The 24,427-nt window shown below is 46.0% G+C and overlaps 1 protein-coding gene across 2 annotated transcripts in view; it reads left to right on the top strand.

Moving 5' to 3' along the window:
- The window catches only part of PPP1R16B (protein phosphatase 1 regulatory subunit 16B), a 76,361-nt gene that overhangs the window by 11,761 nt on the left and 40,173 nt on the right, over positions 1–24,427 (top strand). Inside the window, exons 2-3 of one of the 2 annotated variants that reach the window (XM_040330448.1) lie at positions 8,999–9,315; positions 23,817–23,887. In XM_040330448.1, the coding sequence (XP_040186382.1) occupies positions 9,060–9,315; positions 23,817–23,887 (327 nt within the window). In that variant the 5' untranslated portion in view covers positions 8,999–9,059. Of the gene's footprint in view, positions 1–8,995; positions 9,316–23,816; positions 23,888–24,427 lie in introns of both variants that reach the window. The other variant, XM_040330450.1, reaches the window with a different exon arrangement.

Raw genomic sequence — 24,427 nt, 5'->3', positions numbered from 1 at the left:
CGTTCCTCACATGTCTGTGATTGACATTTTGACCAAAAACGAGCTCCCCCCCATCGCGTAAGCCGCGTCACGGTTGGCGAAAGGAGCCGAACGGCGAGTCGGCGCTATACTGCGCATGCGCATCGCCGTTCAGCTCCTTTCGCCAATCGTGACGCGGCTTACGCGACGGGGGGGAGCTCGTTTTTGGTCAAAATGTCAATCACAGACATGTGAGGAACGCCCACTCCCGTGGGACTCGCAACGGGTGAATATGCTGTACAAAGGTATGTACAGCATCAAAAAAATAATAAAAGCCTTAATCGTATTGTAATGTGGGGCGCCAGTGTAATAAAAAAAGTAGTTTTTAGGGTGAACCACCCCTTTAAAAAGCTTGCTCCGTATTTACTTTCGCTACAAACGCAGTTAAAATCCATAAATGTAAACTGTCTTAGCTGCCAAGATTCCGTTCATCCAATATTAGGATTGACGTGCTCCTGCCAGACAACACATCCAAGTACAGTTAAAGGGGAACCATAGTGTTTAAGATATTTTCTAGGGAATACAAGTGCAAGTAATAATCTTAAAGTACAGTAAATATTCTTATCAGTGTGTCTTATTGTTTTCTAAACTTTATTTCTTTATACTCTAATTAAATATATGTACACGGGGGGGTGGCCATGTTTGCTCATTACATATGAAGGTTTTTCTTTCTTTTATCTAACCTCAAGTCTCTCTGATTGAAAACAATGGGTTCTTTGCAGTGTGTAATGACAAATGCTCCTGGTAGCCTAGGACCATGTGATCATATGCCTAGGTTTAAGGTCACGTGAAGGAGAGCAGAAACAGTGGTCTTCTACCAATAGCAGGAGAGTATTCTATTACATAGAAAAAAAAAATTGATCAAGTGCGTTCATTGACCTTTTTTTAACCACTTGGCTTCCATAAGGTTTTACCCCCTTTATGACAAGGGCATTTTTTGCTATTTAGCATACCTCCCAACTTTTTGAGATGGAAATGAGGGACACCTATCAACAAAAGTATGCAGGCATAGGACACAACCCATGCCACGCCCCCTTAAAGGAGATGGTGGGGAGAGTTACAAGTCTTCTCCCTCTCCATGCCGCTCTCCCCGTGCTGTCTTGTCCCCCTGTGCTGTCTTGTCCCCCTGTGCTGTCTTGTCCCCCTCTGTGCTGCTCTCCCCCCGTGCTGTCTTGTCCCCCTCCGTTCCGCCCTCCCCCTGTGCTGTCTTGTCCCCCTCCGTTCCGCCCTCCCCCTGTGCTGTCTTGTCCCCCTCCGTGCCGCTCTCCCCCTGTGCTGTATTGTACCCCTACGTGCCGCTCTCCCCCCCGTGCTGTATTGTTCCCCTCCATGCCGCTCCCCCCGTGCTGTTTTGTCCCTCTACTTGCCGCTCTCCCCCCGTCCTGTATTGTCCCCTCCGTGCCCTCTTCCCTGTGCTGTTTTGTTCCCCTCCGTGCCACTCTCCCCCCGTGCTGTCTTGTCCCCCTGTGCTGTCTTGTTCCCCTGTGCTGTCTCTTCCCCCTCCGTGCTGCTCTCCCCCCATGCTGTCTTGTCCCCCTCCGTGCCACTCTCCCCCCTGTGCTGTATTGTACCCCTCTGTGCCGATCTCCCCCTTGCTGTATTCTACCCCTCCGTGCCACTCTCCTCCCGTGCTGTATTGTCCCCCTCCGTGCCGCTCTCCCCCGTGCTGTTTTGTCCCCCTCTGTGCCGCTCTCCCCCGTGCTGTTTTGTCCCCCTCTGTGCCGCTCTTCCCCTGTGCTGTTTTGTTCCCCTCCGTGCCGCTCTTCCCCCGTGCTGTTTTGTCCCCCTCTGTGCCGCTCTCCCCCGTGCTGTTTTGTCCCCCTCTGTGCCGCTCTTCCCCTGTGCTGTAGTGTCCCCCTCCGTGCCACTCTCCCCCGTGCTGTATTGTACCCCTCCGTGCCGCTCTCCCCCGTGTTGTATTGTACCCCTCCGTGCCACTCTCCCCCCGTGCTGTATTGTCCCCCTCTGTGCCGCTCTCCCCTGTGCTGCTTTGTCCCCCTCCGTGCCGCTCTTCCCCTGTGCTGTTTTGTACCCCTCCGTGCCACTCTCCCCCCCGTGCTGTATTGTCCCCCTCTGTGCCGCTCTTCCCCTGTGCTGTTTTGTCCCCCTCCGTGCCGCTCTTCCCCTGTGCTGTTTTGTTCCCCTCCGTGCCGCTCTCCCCCGTGCTGTATTGGCCTGGTCATGAAGGGGGGATAGATCTTCCGGGGCTAAAGTGGTTAACTGCCAATTGCACAGTCATGCAACACTGTATGCAAATGAAATTACTATAATTGGCTTGCTTTATGCTGAGTCAATGTCTGATTTAATCTCATTATACCACTTTTCAAACCTGCTTAAATTAAAGTGAATGTCTCCTGAGAGAAACATGGAGTTTGCCCAAGCTAACATCTCGTGCCAAATGTCTGTTACATGCCGATTGCTCTAAGAAGAATATAGAGGTATAGGTAACATAAGAAACCAGCAAGACGGGTTTCTTAGCAAGTTATAAAGACTTTATGCTGCCATAGGCACCTAAACACCTGAATGATGACACACTTTTTTAAAATTCTTCCCCTTGTGTCATGTTTCTTCTTTATATGCAGGGCTACTTTTTCAGCTCTACAGACTACCAAACAAGAGAAAATAAAAATAAAAAATGTATCTCGCGCCAAATGTGCAATTAAACAAAGAATTAAACTAAATATGAGCGGCACCTCAAAAAAACTGTGGATACCACTTCTGCAAGTGGATTAAAAAAACGGGTGAGTGCGCTAATAGCTATTAAATAAAAATAATGGCCCAGATTCTCAAAGGGCTTACGACGGCGCAACGCAATGTACGCCGTCGTAAGTCCTAATCTGGGCCGTCATATCTATGAGACTGATTCTTAGAATCAGTTACGCATAGATATCCATTAGATCCGACAGGCGTAAGGCTCTTACACTGTCGGATCTTAAATGCAATTTTTTTTTTTTTGCCGCTAGGTGTCGCCTCCGTCGTTTTCCCTGTCGAGTATGCAAATTAGCAAAATACGCAAATTCCCGAACGTACGCGCGGTCGACGCAGTGAAGTTACGACGTTTACGTTAGATTTGCGCCGCGTAAAGTTGCCCCTGCTATATGAGGGGCAACCAATGTTAAGTATGGCCGTCGTTCCCGCGTCGAAATTTTAAAATTTACGTTGTTTGCGTAAGTCGTCCGTGAATGGGGCTGGACGCCATTTAGGTTCACGTCGAAACCAATGACGTCCTTGGAGCAATGCACCATGGGATTTTTTTCGGACAGCGCAAGCGCATTACGTTCGGCGCGGGAACGCGCTTAATTTAAATGCTCCACGCCCCCTACCCGGCTAATTTGAATTAGGCGGGCTTGCGCCGGGTGATTTACGCTACGCCGCCGCAACTTTACAGGCAAGTTCTTTGTAAATAAAGCACTTGCCTGTAAAACTTGCGGCAGCGTAACGTAAATCAGATACGTTACGCCCGCACAGTTTTACGCCCATATACGAGAATCTGGGCCTAATAACTATAATCAAAAATAAATTAATAAATAAATGAACAGCAAGTGAAACACCAGCCTACCTAATATAACCTAAATATCAAAAAAAAAACACGTTAACATCTAGTCCCCATCGTGACAGGTGCCTAATAGATCAACTTGATAATTAGTGATCATTAAGTGAAAAATAAATGAATATAATGACAATATTCCATAAATAATCACAATAACATAAATTCAATGGCCCGGATTCAGAAAGATGAGCGCATCTTTCTGCGGGCGTAACGTATCTCCGATACGTTACGCCGCTGTAACTTTGGGCGCAAGTTCTGTATTCAGAAAGAACTTGCGCCCTTAGTTACGGTGGCATAACGTATGTGTGGCGCTGTAAGCCCGCCTAATTCAAATGGGGATGTTGGGGGCGTGTTTTATTTAAATTTTACTTGACCCCGCGTTTTTGACTTTTTTTTTTTGAAGGGCGCATGCGCCATCCGTAAAATATCCCAGTGTGCATTGCTCTAAAGTACGCCGCAAGGACGTATTGGATTTGACGTGAACGTAAATGACGTACAGCCCTATTCGCGAACGACTTACGCAAACGACGTAAAATTTCAAAACTCGGCGCGGGAACGACGGCCATACTTAACATTAGCTAGGCCTCATAAAGCAGGGGTAACTATACGGCGAAAAAAGCCTAACGTAAACGACGTAAAAAAATGCGCCGGCGGGACGTAAGTTTCTGAATCGGCGTAAATATCTAATTTGCATATTCCTCGCGTAACTATACGGAAGCGCCACCTAGCGGCCAGCGTGAATATGCAGCCTAAGATACTTACACCAGTTGGATCTTAGGGAAATCTATGCGTAACTGATTCTCTGAATCAGGCGCATAGATACTACGGCCCGCACTCAGAGATACGACAGCGTATCAGGAGATACGCCGTCGGATCTCGTTTCTGAATCTAGCCCAATAGATTTATGTGCTGTTATAAGTCCATAGAACTGTAGTGTACTGCAAGATCCACAACAATTTCCAAGAACATCCAGTGAAATAATATCCAGTGATAAAAGCTGTTAATGGTCCACCTTCACCGACTCTAATAAGGACACCCACAAAAGTGCTCAAAAGATGGCAGCTTACCACAAGTAGTTGACCCTTTTACTGAAAAAAAGTGGTCAAATGTGCTTCATAGCAAGTTGGCCTTTGCTATTAACAGATGAAATAAGCAGATGGAACAGCCTTTTAACCCATGGAGACTCAAATAAGAAGATAAGGTCCGAAATAGTGTAATCCCGTTTATTAACCACTTAAGCCCCGGACCAATATGCTGCTAAATGCCCAAAGGCGTTTTTACAATTCGGCGCTTTAACAGACAATTGCGCGGTCGTGCGACGTGGCTCCCAAACAAAATTTGCGTCCTTTTCTTCCCACAAATAGAGCTTTCTTTTGGTGGTATTTGATCGCCTCTGCGGTTTTTATTTTTTGCGCTATAAACAAAAATAGAGCGACAATTTTGAAAACAATGCAATATTTTTTACTTTTTGCTGTAATAAATATCCCCCAAAAACATATATAACATTTTTTTTTTCCTCAGTTTAGGCCGATACGTATTCTTCTACCTATTTTTGGTAAAAAAAAATCGCAATAAGCGTTTATCGATTGGTTTGCGCAAAATTTATAGCGTTTACAAAATAGGGGATAGTTTTATTATTATTTTTTTTTTTACTACTAATGGCGGCGATCAGCGATTTTTTTCGTGACTGCGACATTACGGCGGACACTTCGGACAATTTTGACACATATTTGGGACCATTGTCATTTTCACAGCAAAAAATGCATTTAAATTGCATTGTTTATTGTGAAAATGACAGTTGCAGTTTGGGAGTTAACCACAGGGGGCGCTGTAGGAGTTAGGGTTCACCTAGTGTGTGTTTACAACTGTAGGGGGGTGTGGCTGTAGGTCTGACGTCATCGATCGAGTCTCCCTATAAAAGGGATCACTCGATCGATGCAGCCGCCACAGTGAAGCACGGGGAAGCCGTGTTTACATACGGCTCTCCCCGTTCTTCAGCTCCGGGGAGCGATCGCGATGGGGCGGCTATAAACGAATAGCCGCGCCGTCGTCCCGGATCGCTCCCCGCGGGTTACCGACCGCCGCATGTAGCGGGGGGGGTCCCGATCGGACCCCCGACCCGCGGAAAGGCGGGACGTACATGTACGCCCATATGCCTGTACGTGCCATTCTGTGGACGTACATATACATGCGGCGGTCGGCAAGCGGTTAAACTTGTTCAAATAAAAAGCCAAATGGCTGCTTACTTTAGGAGTGCCCAAGGCCCGGCACTGAGGCTGGATGGCATAGAAACAAATTGGTGGAGATGGTCCCGACTCGTGTGCGCTGGCGTGCGTTCCACCCTGCACCGCTGTGAGCCAAAGGGAACCGGAGGTGACCTCGGTACGTACACTTCCTGAAGACGTGTCAAACGAAACGGACGTAGAGGCGTCACCTGGTCACGTACCGAGGTCACCTCCGGTTCCCTTTAGGTGGGTGACGATGACGTCAGCGCGCCGCTACTAGGCGGCCGCTGGGTGTACCAAGATGGCGGCCGCTCCGGAGCTAGGCCGAAGCCGCGGCCTTTCCTATGGGCGAGACAGCGGAGCTCAATCCGCGGATCGTACCGATCAAAATTATTTTGATCGATCAAAGAAATTAACGATTAATGGAGGAATTAATCGTTAATTTTCGCAGCCCTAATTTGGGTACAAAATCGCACGACCGCGCAATTGTCAGTTAAAGTGACGCAGTGCTGTATCTCCAGACATGGCCTGGTCATGAAGGGGCTAAATATTCCGTGGTTAAAAAATATATTTACATACTAAACTCCAAACGGCGAGATTGTGCCAGGCTGGATGTTGTGCCTTACCAAGCATGGCAGAAACAGAAATATCTCTGCTCTGTTATGTAACAAGTAGAAATGCGTTTTATACACGGTCTGAGCCGCTGTGTTCTTTTACTTCTCTGCGTGTTTATTTCATGCCTTGTTCATCCTCTGCTGCTCTTAGTATTGAGCCGTGTGTCACTGCAGGAAGTCACATCGGCGCTCGGTCTCTGTCTTTCCTGCTTTGGTTTCAGTTGACGTCTCTGGCTGTGTTAACCGCACAGGAAGCTCCCCATAGCTGAATGATCAGAGATGAAACCTCCTGTGCAATCAATTAGGCCATGTGGTGCTGAAGCCATGTATCAGCACCTATTACTTTGTAATAAATTGTGTCGCTACCCGGAACACAACTAAGAATTATTTCAATCTAAAATTATCGTGTAATTCCGTCTTGGTAACAGAAACATTTCTGGAAAGCCTCCCTTAGCTATCATGATCCATGTACAGAAGTATGATTTGTTTTTATTTTTTCCCTTTAGTTTTGGATAGGAAGGGGTTGAATCCCTGATCAGGGTATTTTTTGCAGTCTGTGTCCTGCAGGGGAGATTTTCCTTCATTTCTTGTCTTGAAGACGCAACAGAAAAGCCTCTTTCTTGTTAGTGGTTGGCTGAGGCGGCTCTTTAATTAGGCAAATTAGGCGATCGCCTAAGGCCCTGCATTAACAGTGGCCTTGCGGCCGCCTAACTTACCCAATACATTACTCCAGTTTTGAGGGACAGGGGACCTCAACTTTGCTGTGCTCAGGCAGCGTTAAGAGCCCTGACGGGGCCGCCAGCGTCCGTAACAACCAGTGAATATTGGTGACACCACCCCTTGTGACGTCAATGACCCAGCATGCCCTCAGTCAATGACGTCACCAGGGGGGGGAGGGTTCACAGATGACATCACTGGGTGGCCCCTGCCCCTTAGTTATTAAAGAGCAGGATCTGGGGGCCGTCTTGTTAAAGGGGGCTTCCAGATTCTGATAAGCCCCCTGCTCGCAGACACCCACAACCACCGACCAGGGTTGTGGGGAAGAGGCTCTTGTCTAAAGCCTCACAAAGCCTAGAGCCGCCTCTGGTGGTTGGGGGGCAGTAAAAACAGGCAGTTTTAGACCCCTCAGCCACCTAAAGGATAAACAACAATTGGAGGAGGTTGAATTGACTTATTAAACTCGGCCATTATGATCTATGGGGCTGCACTGCAACTGCAAGCCAAATGCTTCACTGGCAATTGCAGTGCAATTGCCTCATTATAAAAAAATTAAAAAGGGCATTCAGGAGATGGCAGGATCTCCTCCTGAACCCCTGACAGTGGCTGCTCATTATTAAAAAAAAAAAAGAGGGCATTCAGGAGGTGGCAGGATCTTCTCCTGAACCAACGACAACAGGATCCCATTATAATAAAAAGGGCATTCAGGAGGTGGCAGGAGCTGCTCTTTCCTGTCCCAGTCTACAGTCTAAAGTAGTGGTTCTCAATTCCAGTCCTCAAAGCGCCCTAACAGGTCATGTTTTCAGGCTTTCCGTTATTTGCACAGGTGATTTGATCAATTTCACTGCCTTAGTAATTACCACAGCTGTTTCACCTGAAGGAAATGTTGAAAACATGACCTGCTGGGGAGCCTTGAGGACTGGAGCAGGGAACAGCAGATCTCTCTCTCCTCCACTGTCAGAAAGGGGATCTGTCTGTTTACATTGACAGATCCACTTTCTGGCTCTCTATATCGCGGTCCCCCGCCATGCAGCTTTGGCTCTTGAAGGAGCCAATGTACAGCTACGGCGATTCGTGGGAACGAGCCGACCTGCCGCTGTATGACGGCAGCTGGTCGGCAAGTGGTTTTTAAATATCTAGTACAATACAGGTATTGCGATATGTATTTTTTTTTTTTAAATAATACTTCTAAAATATGAAATGTATATATAACCAATTCGATAGATTTTTTTTTATATATATATATATATGAGCTTATTACTATTACATATTCACATTCAGTAGTTGGAGCACTGGGCTCCTTTTCAAATGGTCCCAGACTTTCCTTTTCTGCTTTAGTTTGAATGGTCCCGCAGTCTTCTGGGACATGTGACGTGTCCCAGATGACCGCAGGGAGGGAGGGGGAGAGGAGATCAGAAGTCAAAACCAGATACCTGCCCCCCCCCCCACAAAAAAGTGCCAAATGGGGATGAGGAGGCCTTTTGGGTGGAGCTCCGCTTCAACTGGTAGTCGTGTCAACCATCTGGCTATGCTGTGTGATAGATCTGTAGCGTAGCAATATGTTGCTAAATGTTGTACATTCATTAAATGTAACCATATTGCTACACTTTGAGGCGCCTCTCTTCTCTTTTATACTCAGTTGTGACATGACACTACTTGTTTATCAAGACATCGCTTGGATATCAAGTCAAAATGTATTAAAATGTTTTGCTTGTCTTTCAAAACACTCTCAAACCAAGTTACTCTTAAACCAAGGTTTTACTGTTATATGTATTTTATTTACATATTTAGCTTCCTGCCTGTAGTTCAGCTTTACAGTTTTCTTTACATCTTGATTTATCCTAAAAGATCTCACTATATGCTTTGTTCAGCAGATATGTCAAGGTCTCCTGCGCTTGTTCAGAAGGAGAAGTTTTCGCAGCCCTGACATTAAATATGGCCACCAAGCCCATGGACCTCCTGGCAGAACTGCAGCTCTTGGAGAAGGCGTCTACCCTAGAGAGACTGCGTGCTGCAAAGAAACGGAGAGAGCAGCAGTTGAAGAGGTGGGTGCAAAATGAGAGGGAGGAAGACAACAGAAGGCGACGTCAGCAGAAATCCAGAAGGAAGACGCCCACCAGGAGCAAAAGAGTTTCCTTTCCTTGTCGAGTGACTCTCCATGAGGCCTGCCTGAGGAACGACCCAGAGGAAGGTGAACACAGTAACACATGGGATAATAAATACTGTACATAAGATATAAGACAAAAATGAGATTAATTTATCAGAGTCTTTTGGATGAACATGGGCAAGATCTGAATACAGGTGCATTGTTGTCTATGGGGCACAGCTGCTTAAAGTGGATGTAAACCCTCCATACACCCAGTGAAGTGAACAGCCTCAGATGATACACAGGGATGAACCAAATCTCCCTACATAGGTTTTATATGTATATCTGCTGTCTTTACATTTATATATTGTTTAGAAAGTTGAGATTTTGTTAGGAGATTTTTCTCTTCCTGGTTAACACAGAGTGTGATGTCTGGGCATACAGCCAATATAGCTAACATTGCTGATTGGAGGAAAGGCACACACCCCCTATCATCATAGGCAGAAACTCTCAGAGCTGTTTTGTAAAAGGAGCTGCTCTCTGCTAATCTATTTTAGCAATCTTCGTTGACAAAAGATTCAGGCTGCTTTTGTCTAAAAAGTCAAAAAATATGTCAGGAGTTCTCAGGCTGATAACAGAGGAACCGTTCAGAAGAGAGCTTTAAGACTCATTGAAAAGAGATAACAAAATACTGCAGATATATGTGCCCAGCAGTGGCGTAGCGTGTGGGGTGCCAGGGGGGCCACCGCCCCGGGCGCAAAATTTAGAGGGGCACTGTCACAAGTGTGGAGAGGAGGGAGCACCAACAACAGATGGAACATAGGAACATATGCATAATGTCACCACTCCAGGCTTTACCAGTCAACGACCCTAAACATACAGCCAGAGCTACAATGTAATGGTTTAGATAAAAGCATATTTATGTGTTACAATTGCCCAGTCAAAGTCCAGACCTAAATCCAATTGAGAATATGTGGCAAGACTTGAAAATTGCTGTTCACAGACGCTCTTTATCCAATCTGACAGAACTTGAGATATTTTGCAAAGAAGAATGGGCACAAATGTCCCTCTCTAGATGTGCAAAACTGGTAGAGACATCCCCAAAAAGACTTGCAGCTGTAATTGTAGTGAAAGGTGGTTCTATAAAGTATTGACTATTGGGCTGAATACAAATGTACGCCACACTTTTCACATATTTATTTGTAAAAAAAAAATGAAAATCATTTATCATTTTACTTCCACTTTACAATTACGTGCCACTTTGTGTTGATCTATCACAAAATCCATTGACATTTTTGGTTGTAACATGACAAAACGTAGATAATTTCAAGGGGTATGAATACTTTTTCAAGGCACTGTAACTGTAGGAATGTGCGCTCTGGCCAGCAGAATGGAGAAACGTGATAAGTAGTTAATGATGGTTTGAGCTGAGTTGTGTTGAGATCAGTGTGTATGTGATAAAGTTGAAGTACGCTTTGATCAGTGGTAAGCTTGACATGATGGGGTTAGTGCTTCGAGCTCTAGAATTCTGTAGGGATTAGTTCTGTAAGTGATGTGGCTGAGGTACGTACATACAGATGAGTGCTATAAATAATGAACCTGAGATGTGCTTAGGTGCTTGCGGTAAGTTTGATGTGTGTCGGAATCAGCAGCCTGACTCATCGCTGCCTCTGGTGGCATCACAGTGGGGTGTTTGATGCAATATGTGGAGTACATAGTTGCCCCTAACCATCATAAATGACCTTGTAATGAACTGTGCCACTGCAGACTGTGATATTTCATTTTAAACCAAGCTGTTTTATACTGGAATTTAAAATGATGAACACATTAAAAGTAGGGTTGTCCCGATACCACTTTTTTAGGACCGAGTACAAGTACCGATCCTTTTTTTCAAGCACTCGCCGATACCGAATACCGATACTTTTTTTTAAATGTGTCCCCAAATGCAGCGATGTCCCCCACAGATGCAGCCATGTCCCCCATATATGCAGCCATGTCCCCCATATATGCAGCCATGTCCCCCACAGATGCAGCCATGTCCCCCATATATGCAGCCATGTCCCCCATATATGCAGCCATGTCCCCCACAGATGCAGCCATGTCCCCCACATATGCAGCCATGTCCCCCATATATGCAGCCATGTCCCCCACAAATGCAGCCATGTCCCCCCCATATGCAGCCATGTCCCCCCACATATGCAGCCATGTCTCCCCATACCTAGATGCCGCCGCCGCCTAGTTAATCAGCATGCGGGAAACATTACAGCTTTCATTTAAATAGCTGTGTGTTCCCCGCCGCGCCGCGTATAGACACTCCCCCTTGCTCGGGATTGGACGGGTGATCTGCACTTTGATAGACAGATCACCCGTCCAATCCCGAGCAAGGGGGAGTGTCTATACGCGGTGCGGCGGGGAACACACAGCTATTCAAATGAAAGCTGTAATGTTCCCCGCACGCTGATTAACTAGGCGGCGGCGTTGCGGTGTGCGGCGGCATTGCGGCGGCGGCAGCTACGGCAGCGCGGGGGGGGATAGTATCGGATCTGGCATCGGGGGCATTTGCGGGAGTACAAGTACTCCCGCAAATGCTCAGTATCGGTACCGGTACTGGTATCGGTATCGGGACAACCCTAATTAAAAGCCTATGACCAGAAACACAACTAACGTTTCATGGACTGAGGTGGTAACAATAGGATTTTTCCTGGTGTGTATGTGTCATACTGCAAGTGTCGATGGCAGGTGACATCATGGCAGGTGTGACTTAGAAGCATATTTATAATAGTGAGATTTGGTCCAATTTTTATGATGTCTGGGCTTATTCTCGTTGGCTGGCATGCATTTAGGCTCTCCGGACTTATCTAGCTTAGCACTAATAGAGGACAAATGCTGACACATAAAAATAAGGGTTTTAGGCTACTTAGTTGATTTGCAAGCCAGCCAATCTATAGCAAATGTATGTGGCAGGCTAGGACTTGAAACCTTTGGTCTAGGGCAGGGATCTCCAATTTTTCTATACAAAGGGCCAATTTGTTGTCCTTCAGACTTTAGAGGGGCGGACTGTGGTCAATGGGAGTAGAAAATGCCCCAGCGTCAGTGGAAGTAATCAATGTCCCATCATTGGTATAAGTGGGAGACAGAGGCGTAACTAGAGCCCCGGTGCAAAAAAAAAAAAACATGAATGGCCCCCCAGACCCACTGGTCCCAAGGCCCTTCCCTCCCTTTACTCCCATTGTGGGGCCCTTTATTACAAACCTGCAGTGGGACCCTTTCACATGTTCTGCAGTAGGTCCCTTCCTGCCGTCTTGGAGCCCCCCACGGTGGCGGAACACCATGGCCCGGTCACAAGTGCGACCTTTGCAATCCCGGTACCTTCGCCACTTGTGGGAGGAATAGTTTCCCTTCATTGGTGCTAGTGGGGGGAAAAAGGCCCCATCTTTGGTGTCAGCGGGGGGAAGAATGCCTTGCATCAGTGGGAGAAATGGTACCCAAGGGCCGGAGAGAGGCAGGCAAAGGGCAGAATCCTGACCTCGGACTGCAGTTTGTAGACCACAGGTCTAGGGGAAAAATACAACCAAGTAGTCCTTTCATGGCAGGGAAATCTCTGTGAGCTAAATAATTTATATCATGCAAACGGTATTTTGGTGCTACAGTGATTGATGGGCATTGTGAAACATTAAACAACTATTTATCTTCTTCCAACATCAGCTTCCTCTACAGCTTTTTCATTTAGTCACATCATAGGTGTGCGCAGCCAATTGCATTAGGGTGTGCATCCCAAACCTCAAACACACACGTGTGTGTGTATATATATATATATATATATATATATATATATATATATATATATATATACATATATACAGTTTATATACATATACACACACAAATATATATATATATATATATATATTTATTTATTTATTTATACAATATATAGCAGTAGGGCAATGGACAGTGTCTGTAGAGCAGTGGACAATGTCAGTAGGGCAGATATTGGTGTCAGTAGTTTATTTTTTATATTTATTTATTATTATTTTTTTTACAATTGTATTATTTTTTACAATATTTTTTTATTATTGTTGTTTTACAATTTTTTTTAGGAGCCCCGTTGGGGGATCTTTGTTGAAATATTAGGGGGTCTAGACCCCTGATGTCTTACTTTTGAGACAGAGAAAGAGACTGAAGACAGAGATCCCACAGTCCCCTTTTCTGCAGCCAAGCAGCAGGGGGAATCTGCCCAGCACAGGGTGATTAAGGTGTGCCCAGGCACACCTGGCACACCATGTGCTCACACCTATAAGTCACATGATGTTACAGAACCCGAAAAGGAAGTCTGTGTGTGAAGACTTCCCTCTGTTGAATGCAGTGATCACAGTTCTAACTGGAGAATGGGCTATATAATGCCAAGTATATGTCACTGACTGTAGGACCCACTGTGATCAAAGTCTGAATATTGTATATCTATAAATCAGGGCCATCTGCCCAATATATCTTATTAGTGCTTGCCCGGGGGCAGAGGTCCCCCCCCCCCCCCAACCCAGTCCTCTCCTGGTATGTGGTACAAATGAGAGATAGGCGTACATAATTAATAAAATCTTCTGATCTCCATTTGAGAATGGTGCATGTTGTACAATAATTCTAGCCAACAAAGGCAACATTGGCCACTTGAGTGAAGACTCAATGGACTACTTGATCTTTTTGCTGTCACCTTGTTTTAGACATACTTTGACAACTCAGCCTCTGCTGACAAAAGGTTCTGTCAATGGACTCTTGAGTGGTGGAGGTGGGACCTAGCTCCAGGAGGGGGAGGAAGATCGTTTGTATAGTTTGTGTCCAGAGTTCTGGGACCCCCAGAGTGCCAAAAAACTACACACACCATCAAGATCCTACAAATTTGCTGCCATTGAACAAATTGACAGGTTCACTTTAGTCACTATTTGAATGTCGTTCAAAAATGTCGTTCAAAAATCCAATGTACGTTCTTCTTGAAAAGAGTAGTACTAATAGTTTTGGGAGGAACGACGTTCTGACGTCACCGCGTTGTGCGTCAGACCCGGAAGATACGGGCTGCTGAATTGAAGAGCCGGCCAGCTCGATTGTATTTTATATGCCTTATCTCACTTCTTCGATGTAAGTGTGCATTTTTATGTTACTTATTCAATTTTTAAGGGTTTTACGCTATGCTAGTCCCTTCCTTTTTTTATGTGGTGCATCCTGGATTGCTACATTGTTTGAGACATCTTCTATGCAATATTGAAACACACTGAGGGATTTTTGCTATCAATACAGACCCCAGGCTGGGATATCAACCATATGGGCATATTGATCTCCTATAATTAGAGATCACGTCCATCTGGTAAGCGGCAGTGTTATTATTTGGTGGAGGCACTATCCTGTCAGCACTTTTTCCTGGACTATTGGATTTGTTGAACACTGGGGATATTTAAGTTTATATGGACACTCTGCATTAGTATTTTTTATTATATTCACATTTTTTACCTTTGACGCTTCGTTAATGGTATTCCTAAGGGTTTTTTTTTTTTGTTTGTTCACACGGAATGCTATTTATTCACTTGATTATGCTCAGGTTTCTACCTAATTTAGGAATTAACCCCTTCTTGTTATCCTATTGAGGTCTCACAGACCTATTTACAGATATCATTATTAATTTTAGCTTACAACAGCGCAGCTCTTCCTTTGACCAGTACTAAATAGTGCTGTAACCTTCACGTGGTATATATCACAAGGAAGGGACGACCACAAAAGTTTGGTTAGCTGACATTTCTGATAATTGTTAGGTTCCAGTGACCTATATATCTCTTCATCCAAACAGTCAGCCAAGTACAGTGATAATAACTATGTTACTGACATATGTTCTTGTCTTAATTGCTGGAATAATATGTTTTTGATGGATCATAAATGCCAGTGTGATGTTGCCGAAGCTGCAATATTACAAAGGTGATTGGGTGGGTCACTCAGGTATGTAACACTGCGACATCACTGTGAGAAGGAAAAGGTTAAGGAAGCACAAGGACACCTGTCTATTTATAAACCAATAAACCTTCTGAAACTTGTTATGGTGGCTTGTTAGGAACTGGTGCAGGCGGGTTTGAGAGAGTTGCGTACCAGATCTTCGTTTATTATAAAGAGAAGATCCAGACTCTATACCTAATAAAATACAGCTCATGCATTCTCTGGTTTTGTATCTTATGTTCGAATGGTTATAAAATTTCGGAGTAATGATCTCATGATTATGGGCTAAGATGCTGTCCTGATTTTATCTTGCACCGAAAACTGAACTGAAACTCTTAGGCCTCGTACACACGATAGGTTAACCAGAGGACAACGGTCTGATGGACCGTTTTCATCGGTCAAAACCGATCGTGTGTGGGCCCCATAGGTTATTTAACCATCGGTTAAAAAAAAGCCAACTTGCTTTAAATTTAACCGATGGATTCCTAACCGACAGGTCAAAACTGATCGTTAGTAGGCACGACCATCGGTTAAAAATCCACGCATGCTCAGAATCAAGTCGACGTATGCTTGGAAGCATTGAACTTCGTTTTTCAGAGCAAGTCATTGTATTTTACGTCACGGCGTTCTGACCTCTGGTGTGTGGGCGCGACGGACCATCAGTCAGCTTCATCGGGTAACCGATGACAACGGTCCTTCAGACTCATCGGATGGACTGATCGTGTGTACGAGGCTTAAGAGTTCTGTGCTATGGATAAATTGGCTATTAAAAGGCCAGCAGACCCATTCATATTCAGAATGACCCTTGCCTTATGGAAGTTTAGAACCTCTTCTGTTGCCCACACTTATCACACAGCTCTGCAGGGAGGAAGATATGTGCATCTCTTATGTTTGGTCATGTGATCTGTACTGTCACATTACATGACTCATAGCGACAGGTAAGTATACACACGCTCGGGTTTCTCGGCAGTGCAAAACACTGCCGAGAATCACGACGAGAAAATAGAGAACATGTTCTCTATTTTTCTCGTCAAGATTTTAGCCAGTTTTCTTGACGAGAAACCTGAAAGCCTCGTACACACGCACGGTATACTCAGCAAGAAAGCTCTGCCAGCAGTTTTCTTGCTGGTTCTTGCCGAGTAAACCGAGCGTGTGTACGAGGCTTTAGTCCATTGGGTTCGATATTGAGTTGGCCCACCCTTTGCAGCTATAACAGCTTCAACTCTTCTGGGAAGGCTTTCCACAAGGTTTAGGAGTGTGTCTCTGTGGGAGTCTTTGACTATTCTTCCAGAAGCGCATTTGTGAGGTCAGGCACTGATATTGGACAAGAAAAGGCCTGGCTCGCAGTCTCCACTCTAATTCATCCCAAAGGTGTTCTATCAGAAATCTGGTGACAATGGGCACAGTGGCATCAATGGACACAGTGGCGACAATGGGCACAGTGGCGACAATTAAAGGGCACAGTGGAATCAATTGGGCACAGTGGCGACAATGGGCACAGTGGCGACAATTAAAGGGCACAGTGGTGACAATTAAAGGGCCCAGTGGCGACAATTGTCACAGTAGCGACAGGTGGCTGCGTTTGATGGCATGGCACAGTGGTGACAATTGATGGCACAGTGGCTGTGTTTGATGGCATGGCACAGTGACTGCGTTTGATGGCATGGCACAGTCGTAACAATTGACGGCACAGTGGCTGCGTTTGATGGCATGGCACAGTGGTGACAATTGATGACACAGTGGCTGCGTTTGATGGCATGGCACAGTGACTGCGTTTGATGGCATGGCACAGTCGTAACAATTGACGGCACAGTGGCTGCGTTTGATGGCATGGCACAGTGGTGACAATTGATGGCACAGTGGCTGTGTTTGATGGCATGGCACAGTGACTGCGTTTGATGGCATGGCACAGTCGTAACAATTGACGGCACAGTGGCTGCGTTTGATGGCATGGCACAGTGGTGACAATTGATGACACAGTGGCTGCGTTTGATGGCATGGCACAGTAACTGCATTTGATGGCATGGCACAGTGGTGAAAATTGATGGCACAGTGGCTGCGTTTGATGGAATGGCACAGTGGCTGCGTTTGATGGCATGGCACAGTGGTGACAATTGATGGCACAGTGGCTGCATTTGATGGGCACAGTGGCTGCATTTGATGGGCACAGTGAGGCTGCAATTGTTTTTTTTGTTTTTTGTTTTTTCGTTTGCGCCCCCCCAAAATTTTGAGCACCAGCCGCCACTGCGTTTACATCCACTTTAATACTTCCTCTCACTGGTGTAATTCTGCTTTAAGGCTGTCAGCAGACCAGTCTCTATAAATTCATCAGTGCCTAAAAATAGAGAGCAACTGAGCATGTGCAGAGCAGGATGAGACGGTGTATTACTTAATTTTAAACACTATGTGCATTTATTTTTAATGTTTTACATAGCTATAGCTGCAAAAGGTGCCAACCTGAAGTGATCTAGCAGGATTTTCTGACTAACATTCCACTTTAAATGCATGATAATGTAACATATGCGACATAGGTATAGGGTTCAGAAGGTGGCTACCATACAGGATGGTGGGAGAATACTTGCTAAGGTAAAGTGTAATCTTTATCACTATACTGGACGCTCTTTACAAGCACCCCACAACAGCAGCAGCAGAAAGGAACCATATTCCCTTGGGTTAGGGTGACCAGATATCCCCGGTTTCTGGGGACAGTCCCCAGATTGAGGACACTGTCCCCGGACCAAGTCTGTCCCCGGTTTTGTCCCCAGATTGGATTTGAACAGTCTGCCCCCCCCTAAGCTCCTACTAGCTTAGGGGGGGGGGGTCTATTTTTTCCATTATCTGTGTCCCTTTCTGTTGATCACGAGCTGGTCGGAGCGGAGGGAATATTTCTTCAGTTTCGGGTGCCCATCCAACTCCGCTCGCATGTTCTTCTACCTTGGCTCAAGTCCCGGCCAGCCGCCTGCCTATCTGCTTGCCTTCCTTGGTGGATCTTCCTCTGCTCCCCACCCAGTAGTGGCCAGGGCCCGGAGAGTAAGACTTGACAGGCTGTGAGGTGGGCGGTGGTGGCAAGGGGCAGAGAGTGGCTGTTTGCCGCCATTACTAGTATAGAAAAAAAATGTTCTCCACCCTAAAGTGAAGTCGCGCTGATCGGCAGCCCCCCCCCCTCCGGTGTCACATTTGACACCTTTCAGGGGGGAGGGGGGTGCAGATAAAGACAGGTATTTGCACCCACTCCCGGCCTGGCATTCACGGGCAAAAGACGGGCATTGCGTCACATCCCATGGCCCCCCCCCCCCGTTGTGTGCTGGGAACACTCGGCTCCTAGCACACAGCGGGAGCCAATCGGTGGGCGCAGCGCAACTCGCGCATGCGCCGTAGGGAACTGGGCAGTGAAGCCGGAGCGCTTCACTTCCTGGTTCCCTCAGCGTGGATGGAGGGGGGAGCAGCAGGGTGACGAGCGATCGCTCGTCCTCTGCTGCGGACGCCGCTGGACTCCAGGACAGGTAAGTGTCCTAATATTAAAAGTCAGCAGCTGCAGTATTTGTAGCTGCTGGCTTTTAATATGTTTTTTGAGCGAACATCCGCTTTAAATATCTGGTCACCTTACCTTGGGTCACACACATCCCTAGGCTAGATTCACACAACATCCATTGCATTTTTAGCTTGCCTTTGCGTGCATTAAATGCACTTTAGTTGGCGTGCATCGACATTCATTTTTTTAAGGAATTGCATTGTTGATATGCATTTAGTAATTTGTTGCATTTATGTACAGGTTTATTGTTCACAGCAGGAGCCAAAATAAATTAATCTTTTTTCCTTAGAGTGCATTGCATTGCACTGTGACTCATTATAACACATTACAGCATGTTCCATTTTCACAAAGCTTAGTACACATTACTGTGAACTGTTCAAACTGGAAACAAATGATTTCACCTTGTTATTGCATTGGGTCTGTACTGCGCAACGCAGCCTAATGCACATTGTGTGCCCAGCTCTAATTCCTTCCTTCACTGCCAATTGGCAGGACTCTTACTAGGCCTCAGGCTGTTCCCCCCCTCCACTAATTTCTCTCCAGTTCATGATGGATGGGATAACACTAAGACATGGAATTAGCAATGTTACACTAGTACCCACCAGAGCCGCCATCAGGAATTATGGGGCCCCTTACACAGCTTCAGGGGCCTCCTGGAGCAGAGAACAGGGGGTGGGTGCTGCCGCCTAAGATTGAGAAGCGGGGGGGGGGGGGGTGGAGGCTGCCGCGATTCGAGAAGCGGGGGGCCCTTTAATAAAAAGAAATAAAAATATATATATATATATTTTTTTTTTGAAAGGGGGGTTGCAATCTGGGGCACTTTAATTAAAAAAAAAGAAACCTCTGGGCCCTTTAATAAAAAAATTAAAAAATATAAAAAAAATAAACATTTATAAAAAAATAATATATATATATATGTATATATATATATATATATATATATATATATAAAAAATAAAAGAAATAAAAATATATATATAAAAAATATTGTTTTTCTAAAAAAAGGGGGTTGTCATCCGGGGCCCTGGGGGCCTCCGGGCCCCTGGGGACCTCCGGACCTCTAAAAAATAAAATTGTCCCTTTTAATAAAAAATAAAATATAAATATATTAAAAAATATATATATTTTTTTATAAAAAATAAATAAAAAAATGGGGGGTTGCCATCTGGGGCCCCTGGGGACCTCCGGGCCCCTTACAGGTGTACTGCCTGTACCCCCCTGATGGCGGCCCTGGTACCCACCAACTGCAAACAGCAATTAACCACCTAACTCTCCCTCCAGGCCTCTTGGGGGAAACTCTCAGTTCCCTTTAACCACTTAAGGACCCCTTCACGCCGATATACGTCGGCAGAATGGCACGGCTGGGCATATCCACGTACCTGTACGTTGCCCTTTAAGCCCAGCCGTGGGGTCGTGCGCCGCCGGCGCGTGCACGCGACCTGGTCCGAAGCTACGGGACCCGCGGACCCGATCGCCGCTGGTGTCCCGCGATCGGTCCTCCGGAGCTGAAGAACGAGGAGAGCTGTGTGTAAACACAGGTATAGAGTAGGGGCATAGGCAAAAAATAGAACATTTTCTATTTTTTGCACCTACGCTGCCAACACCTGGGCACACCCTACACTTTTCCCATAGTTTTTTTTACTCTGGGCATTATGCCAAGCCAAACAAACACTTTATGACTCAAACAGACAGAAACACAGGCACACTATTGAGGCTCCATTTATACTACTGGGTAATGCATAGCATGAAATATAATGTGTGGTGGTGCAATGCAGTGTCATTTATTTATTTAACACACCCTGCCAATGGTCATGTGTTGCAGCACAGGACAACACACTAATGTGTGTTGCCATTCAGTGCACTGCCATAAATGGTACATGCTAGAGGCGGCTGGTGCTCAAAATTTTTTGGGGAGCAAACAAACTGAAAAATACTGAAAAAAAAACATCAATTGCAGCCTCACTTTGCCCATCAAATGCAGCCACTGTGCCATCAATTGCAGCCATTGTACCCATCAAAGGCAGCCATTGTGCCCATCAAATGCAGTCACTGTGCCCATCATATGCAGCCACTTGTGCCCATCAAAAGCAGCCACTTGTGCCCAGGCACACCCGGCACACCTCCAGTGTACAGTGGCGGTTCGTCCATAGAGGGCGCTGGGGCGCCACCCCCTCTGGCTCTCGCCTGCCACTGAGTCTAATAACATACATTCATGCATTGCATGAATGTATGTTATTGTTGCCAGCTGCCGCTGGTCTATTCAGATGGCCGGAACTTGAGTGCCGGCCACCTGAATTTTGGCAGCTGGTTGGCTGTGCGGAAGTGCCTATCAGAGCCAGCTGCTCTGATAGGCTTTCTGAGTACAGCCCTCGGCTCCCGGATGTCTTATCCTCGGGACGTACGGGGGTGCGTTCCTTGGATAAGACTGACGGCCGTCTCAGCCAATCAGGTTCCCCGATTCTGGTTATCGGTAACCTGACTGAAGCGTCACCAAGGTGGGAGAGGACATCGAGGGATGTGGAAGGATTAAGGTAAGTGCATTTTACAGGGCACAGCGGCGACAATGGGCACAGAGGCGACAAAGGGCACAGTGGCATCAATGGGCACAGTGGTGACAAATGGCACAGTGGTGACAATGGGCACAGTGGCAACAATTAAAGGGCACAGTGACATGCACAGTGGCAACAATGGGCACAGTGGCAACAATTAAAGGGCACAGTGGTGACAATTGGCACAGTGGCGACAATTGGCACAGTGGCGACAATTGAGGGGCACAGTGGCTGCCTTTGATGGCATGGCACAGTGGTGACAATTGATGGCACAGTGGCTGTGTTTGATGACATGGTACAGTGGCTGCATTTGATGGCATGGCACAGTGACTGCGTTTGATGGCATGGCACAGTGACTGCGTTTGATGGCATGGCACAGTGACTGCGTTTGATGGCATGGCACAGTGACTGCGTTTGATGGCATGGCACAGTGGTGACAATTGATGGCACAATGGCTGCATTTGATGGGCACAGTGAGGCTGCAATTTTTTTTATTTTTTTTCGCTTGCGCCCCCCCAAAATTTTTGAGCACCAGCCGCCACTGCCTGTGCATGCCTATGCCACCAACCTGCATAATATCAAGTAGAGGATGCACTCCTGGAAGAGGGAATGGCAGGATGGTTGTAACACTGCAATACTCTGAATGTTACAGAATCATGAAGTATGGGAAATGTCAATTCTCAATAAGGACCCAGCAATAAAATGTTTTGACAGAAATTTTTACTTGTGCACACTCTATCCAAACAGATGGCGTTCCGCTTTTCAAAAAATGTAGGTCACATTTTGGTATGCAAATCTGTTCTTGTACATACCGTATTTCTAAAAGTATACTTGCTATCTACAGGTAATGTAAGTGACTGTGCAATGCATTATGGACTGATTAGGCTTGATTTGAATATAAATGTAAGAAATAAGTATAAGTAACTGTGGTGGAAACCAAAGAGATTCGAATCAACTGACATCCGACCCACCGTAAAGTGAAATCTGGTTTGTTGTATGGGCTCCTGCAGTTTGCACTTCATTTGAACTAAATTTCTTTTTGCACAGCCATTTTACATAAAGCAAATAGCATTAGACAAACGCATGGGGTTGCCAACCATCAGTAAATTTACTGACAGTTTATAGAAAATCTATGATTTTTACAATTGTCTGTAAATATCAGAGGCTAATAATTTGTTATGCTGTGTTGACTTTTTAAAGAAGAGTTCCGATGAAATAAATGAAAAATAAAAGTCAGCAGCTACAAATACTGCAGCTACTGGGGCAGATTCAGATAGATTAGCGGATCTTTAGATCCGCGTAATCTATCTGATTTTCGATCCGCCGGTCCAATTTTGTGAGGCTAGTGCATGATTCACCAAGCACTTACCTCGAAAATTGCACCGTCGGATGGTAACTCCCCCGGCGGAATGCAAATTTTGCGGCTAGGGGGAATGTACAATTTAAATCAGGCGCGTTCCCGCGCCGATTTAACTGTGCATGCGTCGCCGGCGAAATTTGCCAGTGTGCATGCTCCAAATGACGTCGCTAGGACGTCAATGTTTTCAGCGGCTACGTAAATTCCGGCCATCCGTATTCCCGATCGACTTACGCAAACAACGTAAAAATTTCAAAACTCGGCGCGGGAACGACGGCCATACTTAACATTAGCTACCCCTCATATAGCAGGGGTAACTATCCCACGTAAAAAGCCGAACGCAAACGACGTAAAAAAAAAGCGACGGGCGGGCGTTCGGTCTCGAATCGGCGGTTCTCCTCATTTGCATATCTGACGCGTAAAAAACTGCGACGACACCTAGCGGCCGGCGGTAGATTGCAGCCTAAGATCCGACTGGTGTAAGGCACTTACACCAGTCGGATCTAAGGGAGATCTATGCAGAACTGATTCTTATGAATCAGTCGCATAGATCCGACCGGCTGGACTCAGAGATACGACGGCGGATCAGGAGATCCGCCGTTGTATCCCCTTGATGAATCTGCCCCACTGACTTTTAATATTAGGACACTTACCTGTCCAGGTTGGACTATTTTCCAACAAACTTCAAAATGAGCAAGTTTTCCTAAAAAATCCGACCGTGTGTACGCTCCATCAGACAAACTTTTTTCGATTTTCATCGGACAAAAGTTCGCTCTGCAAATGGACCAACTTTCCGGCAACAAAAGTATGATGGTGCAAAGTCCTATCATGTGTACAGAAATCCATCGGACTTTTGTCCGAAGTACAAACACGCATGCCCAGAACCAATGTTAAAATCAACCAACAAAAGCAGAAGTTGGCCAAAGGGTGGCGGTAAAGAGCAAAAAAAACACGTGATGGTGGGAAAGTTTCGGGAAAGTTTGCAGAAAAGCTCTGCCGTGTGTATGCTATGGGCGTGCCCGGGCAACTCCCTTCAAACAAAAATCCACGGAAAAGTTTGTTTGAAGTACGATCGTGTGTATGAGGCTTTAGACTAAATAATCTTTGAAAAGGCTAAATATTCCCTAAAATGAGTTTAAAACTATTCTCTCTCTCTCTCTCTCTCTCTCTCTCTCTCTCTCTGTGTCTTCTGCAGTCCTGGTATTACTTAAGAGTAATGTGGACCCCAACCTGAGTAATGAAGATGGCTTGACAGCTCTACATCAGGTATGTGGAGACATATTTTTTGTACCACCGACACTACTTTCCATACTGTCATTCATAGTAAGGTGCACCTTCCATTAAAACTCACACTTCATTTCAATCCTTAGGCATGTGTCAGCATGGCCAAATGAATGTTTGGTGAACCAGTCTTGATCACTATGGGCCAGATTCTCAGAAGAGATACGACGGTGTATCTCAGGAAACACCATCGTATCTCTGTTTTTGGCCCCGGGTATCTATGCGAGTGATTCCTAGAATCATATTCGCATACATACGGCCAAGATCCGACAGGTGTAAGTCACTTACACCGTCGGATCTTAGATGTAATTCAATGCCGGCCGCTAGGTGGCGTTTACGTTCAGTTCTCATTTGACTATGCAAATGAGCCTTATACGCCGATTCCCGAACGAATTAGCGCCGCGTAGTTGTCGTTTACGTCGTTTACGTAAGCGTAAGGTTACCCCTGCTATATGAGGGGGTAACCTTACGCCAGTCCGCCGTATGCCATGTTAAGTATGGCGTCGGGTCAGCGTCGTCTTTTTC

This window comes from Rana temporaria, chromosome 12, assembly GCF_905171775.1.
Source record: "Rana temporaria chromosome 12, aRanTem1.1, whole genome shotgun sequence".
Taxonomy (NCBI): domain Eukaryota; kingdom Metazoa; phylum Chordata; class Amphibia; order Anura; family Ranidae; genus Rana; species Rana temporaria.
This window is presented reverse-complemented; position numbering and strand designations above follow the sequence as displayed.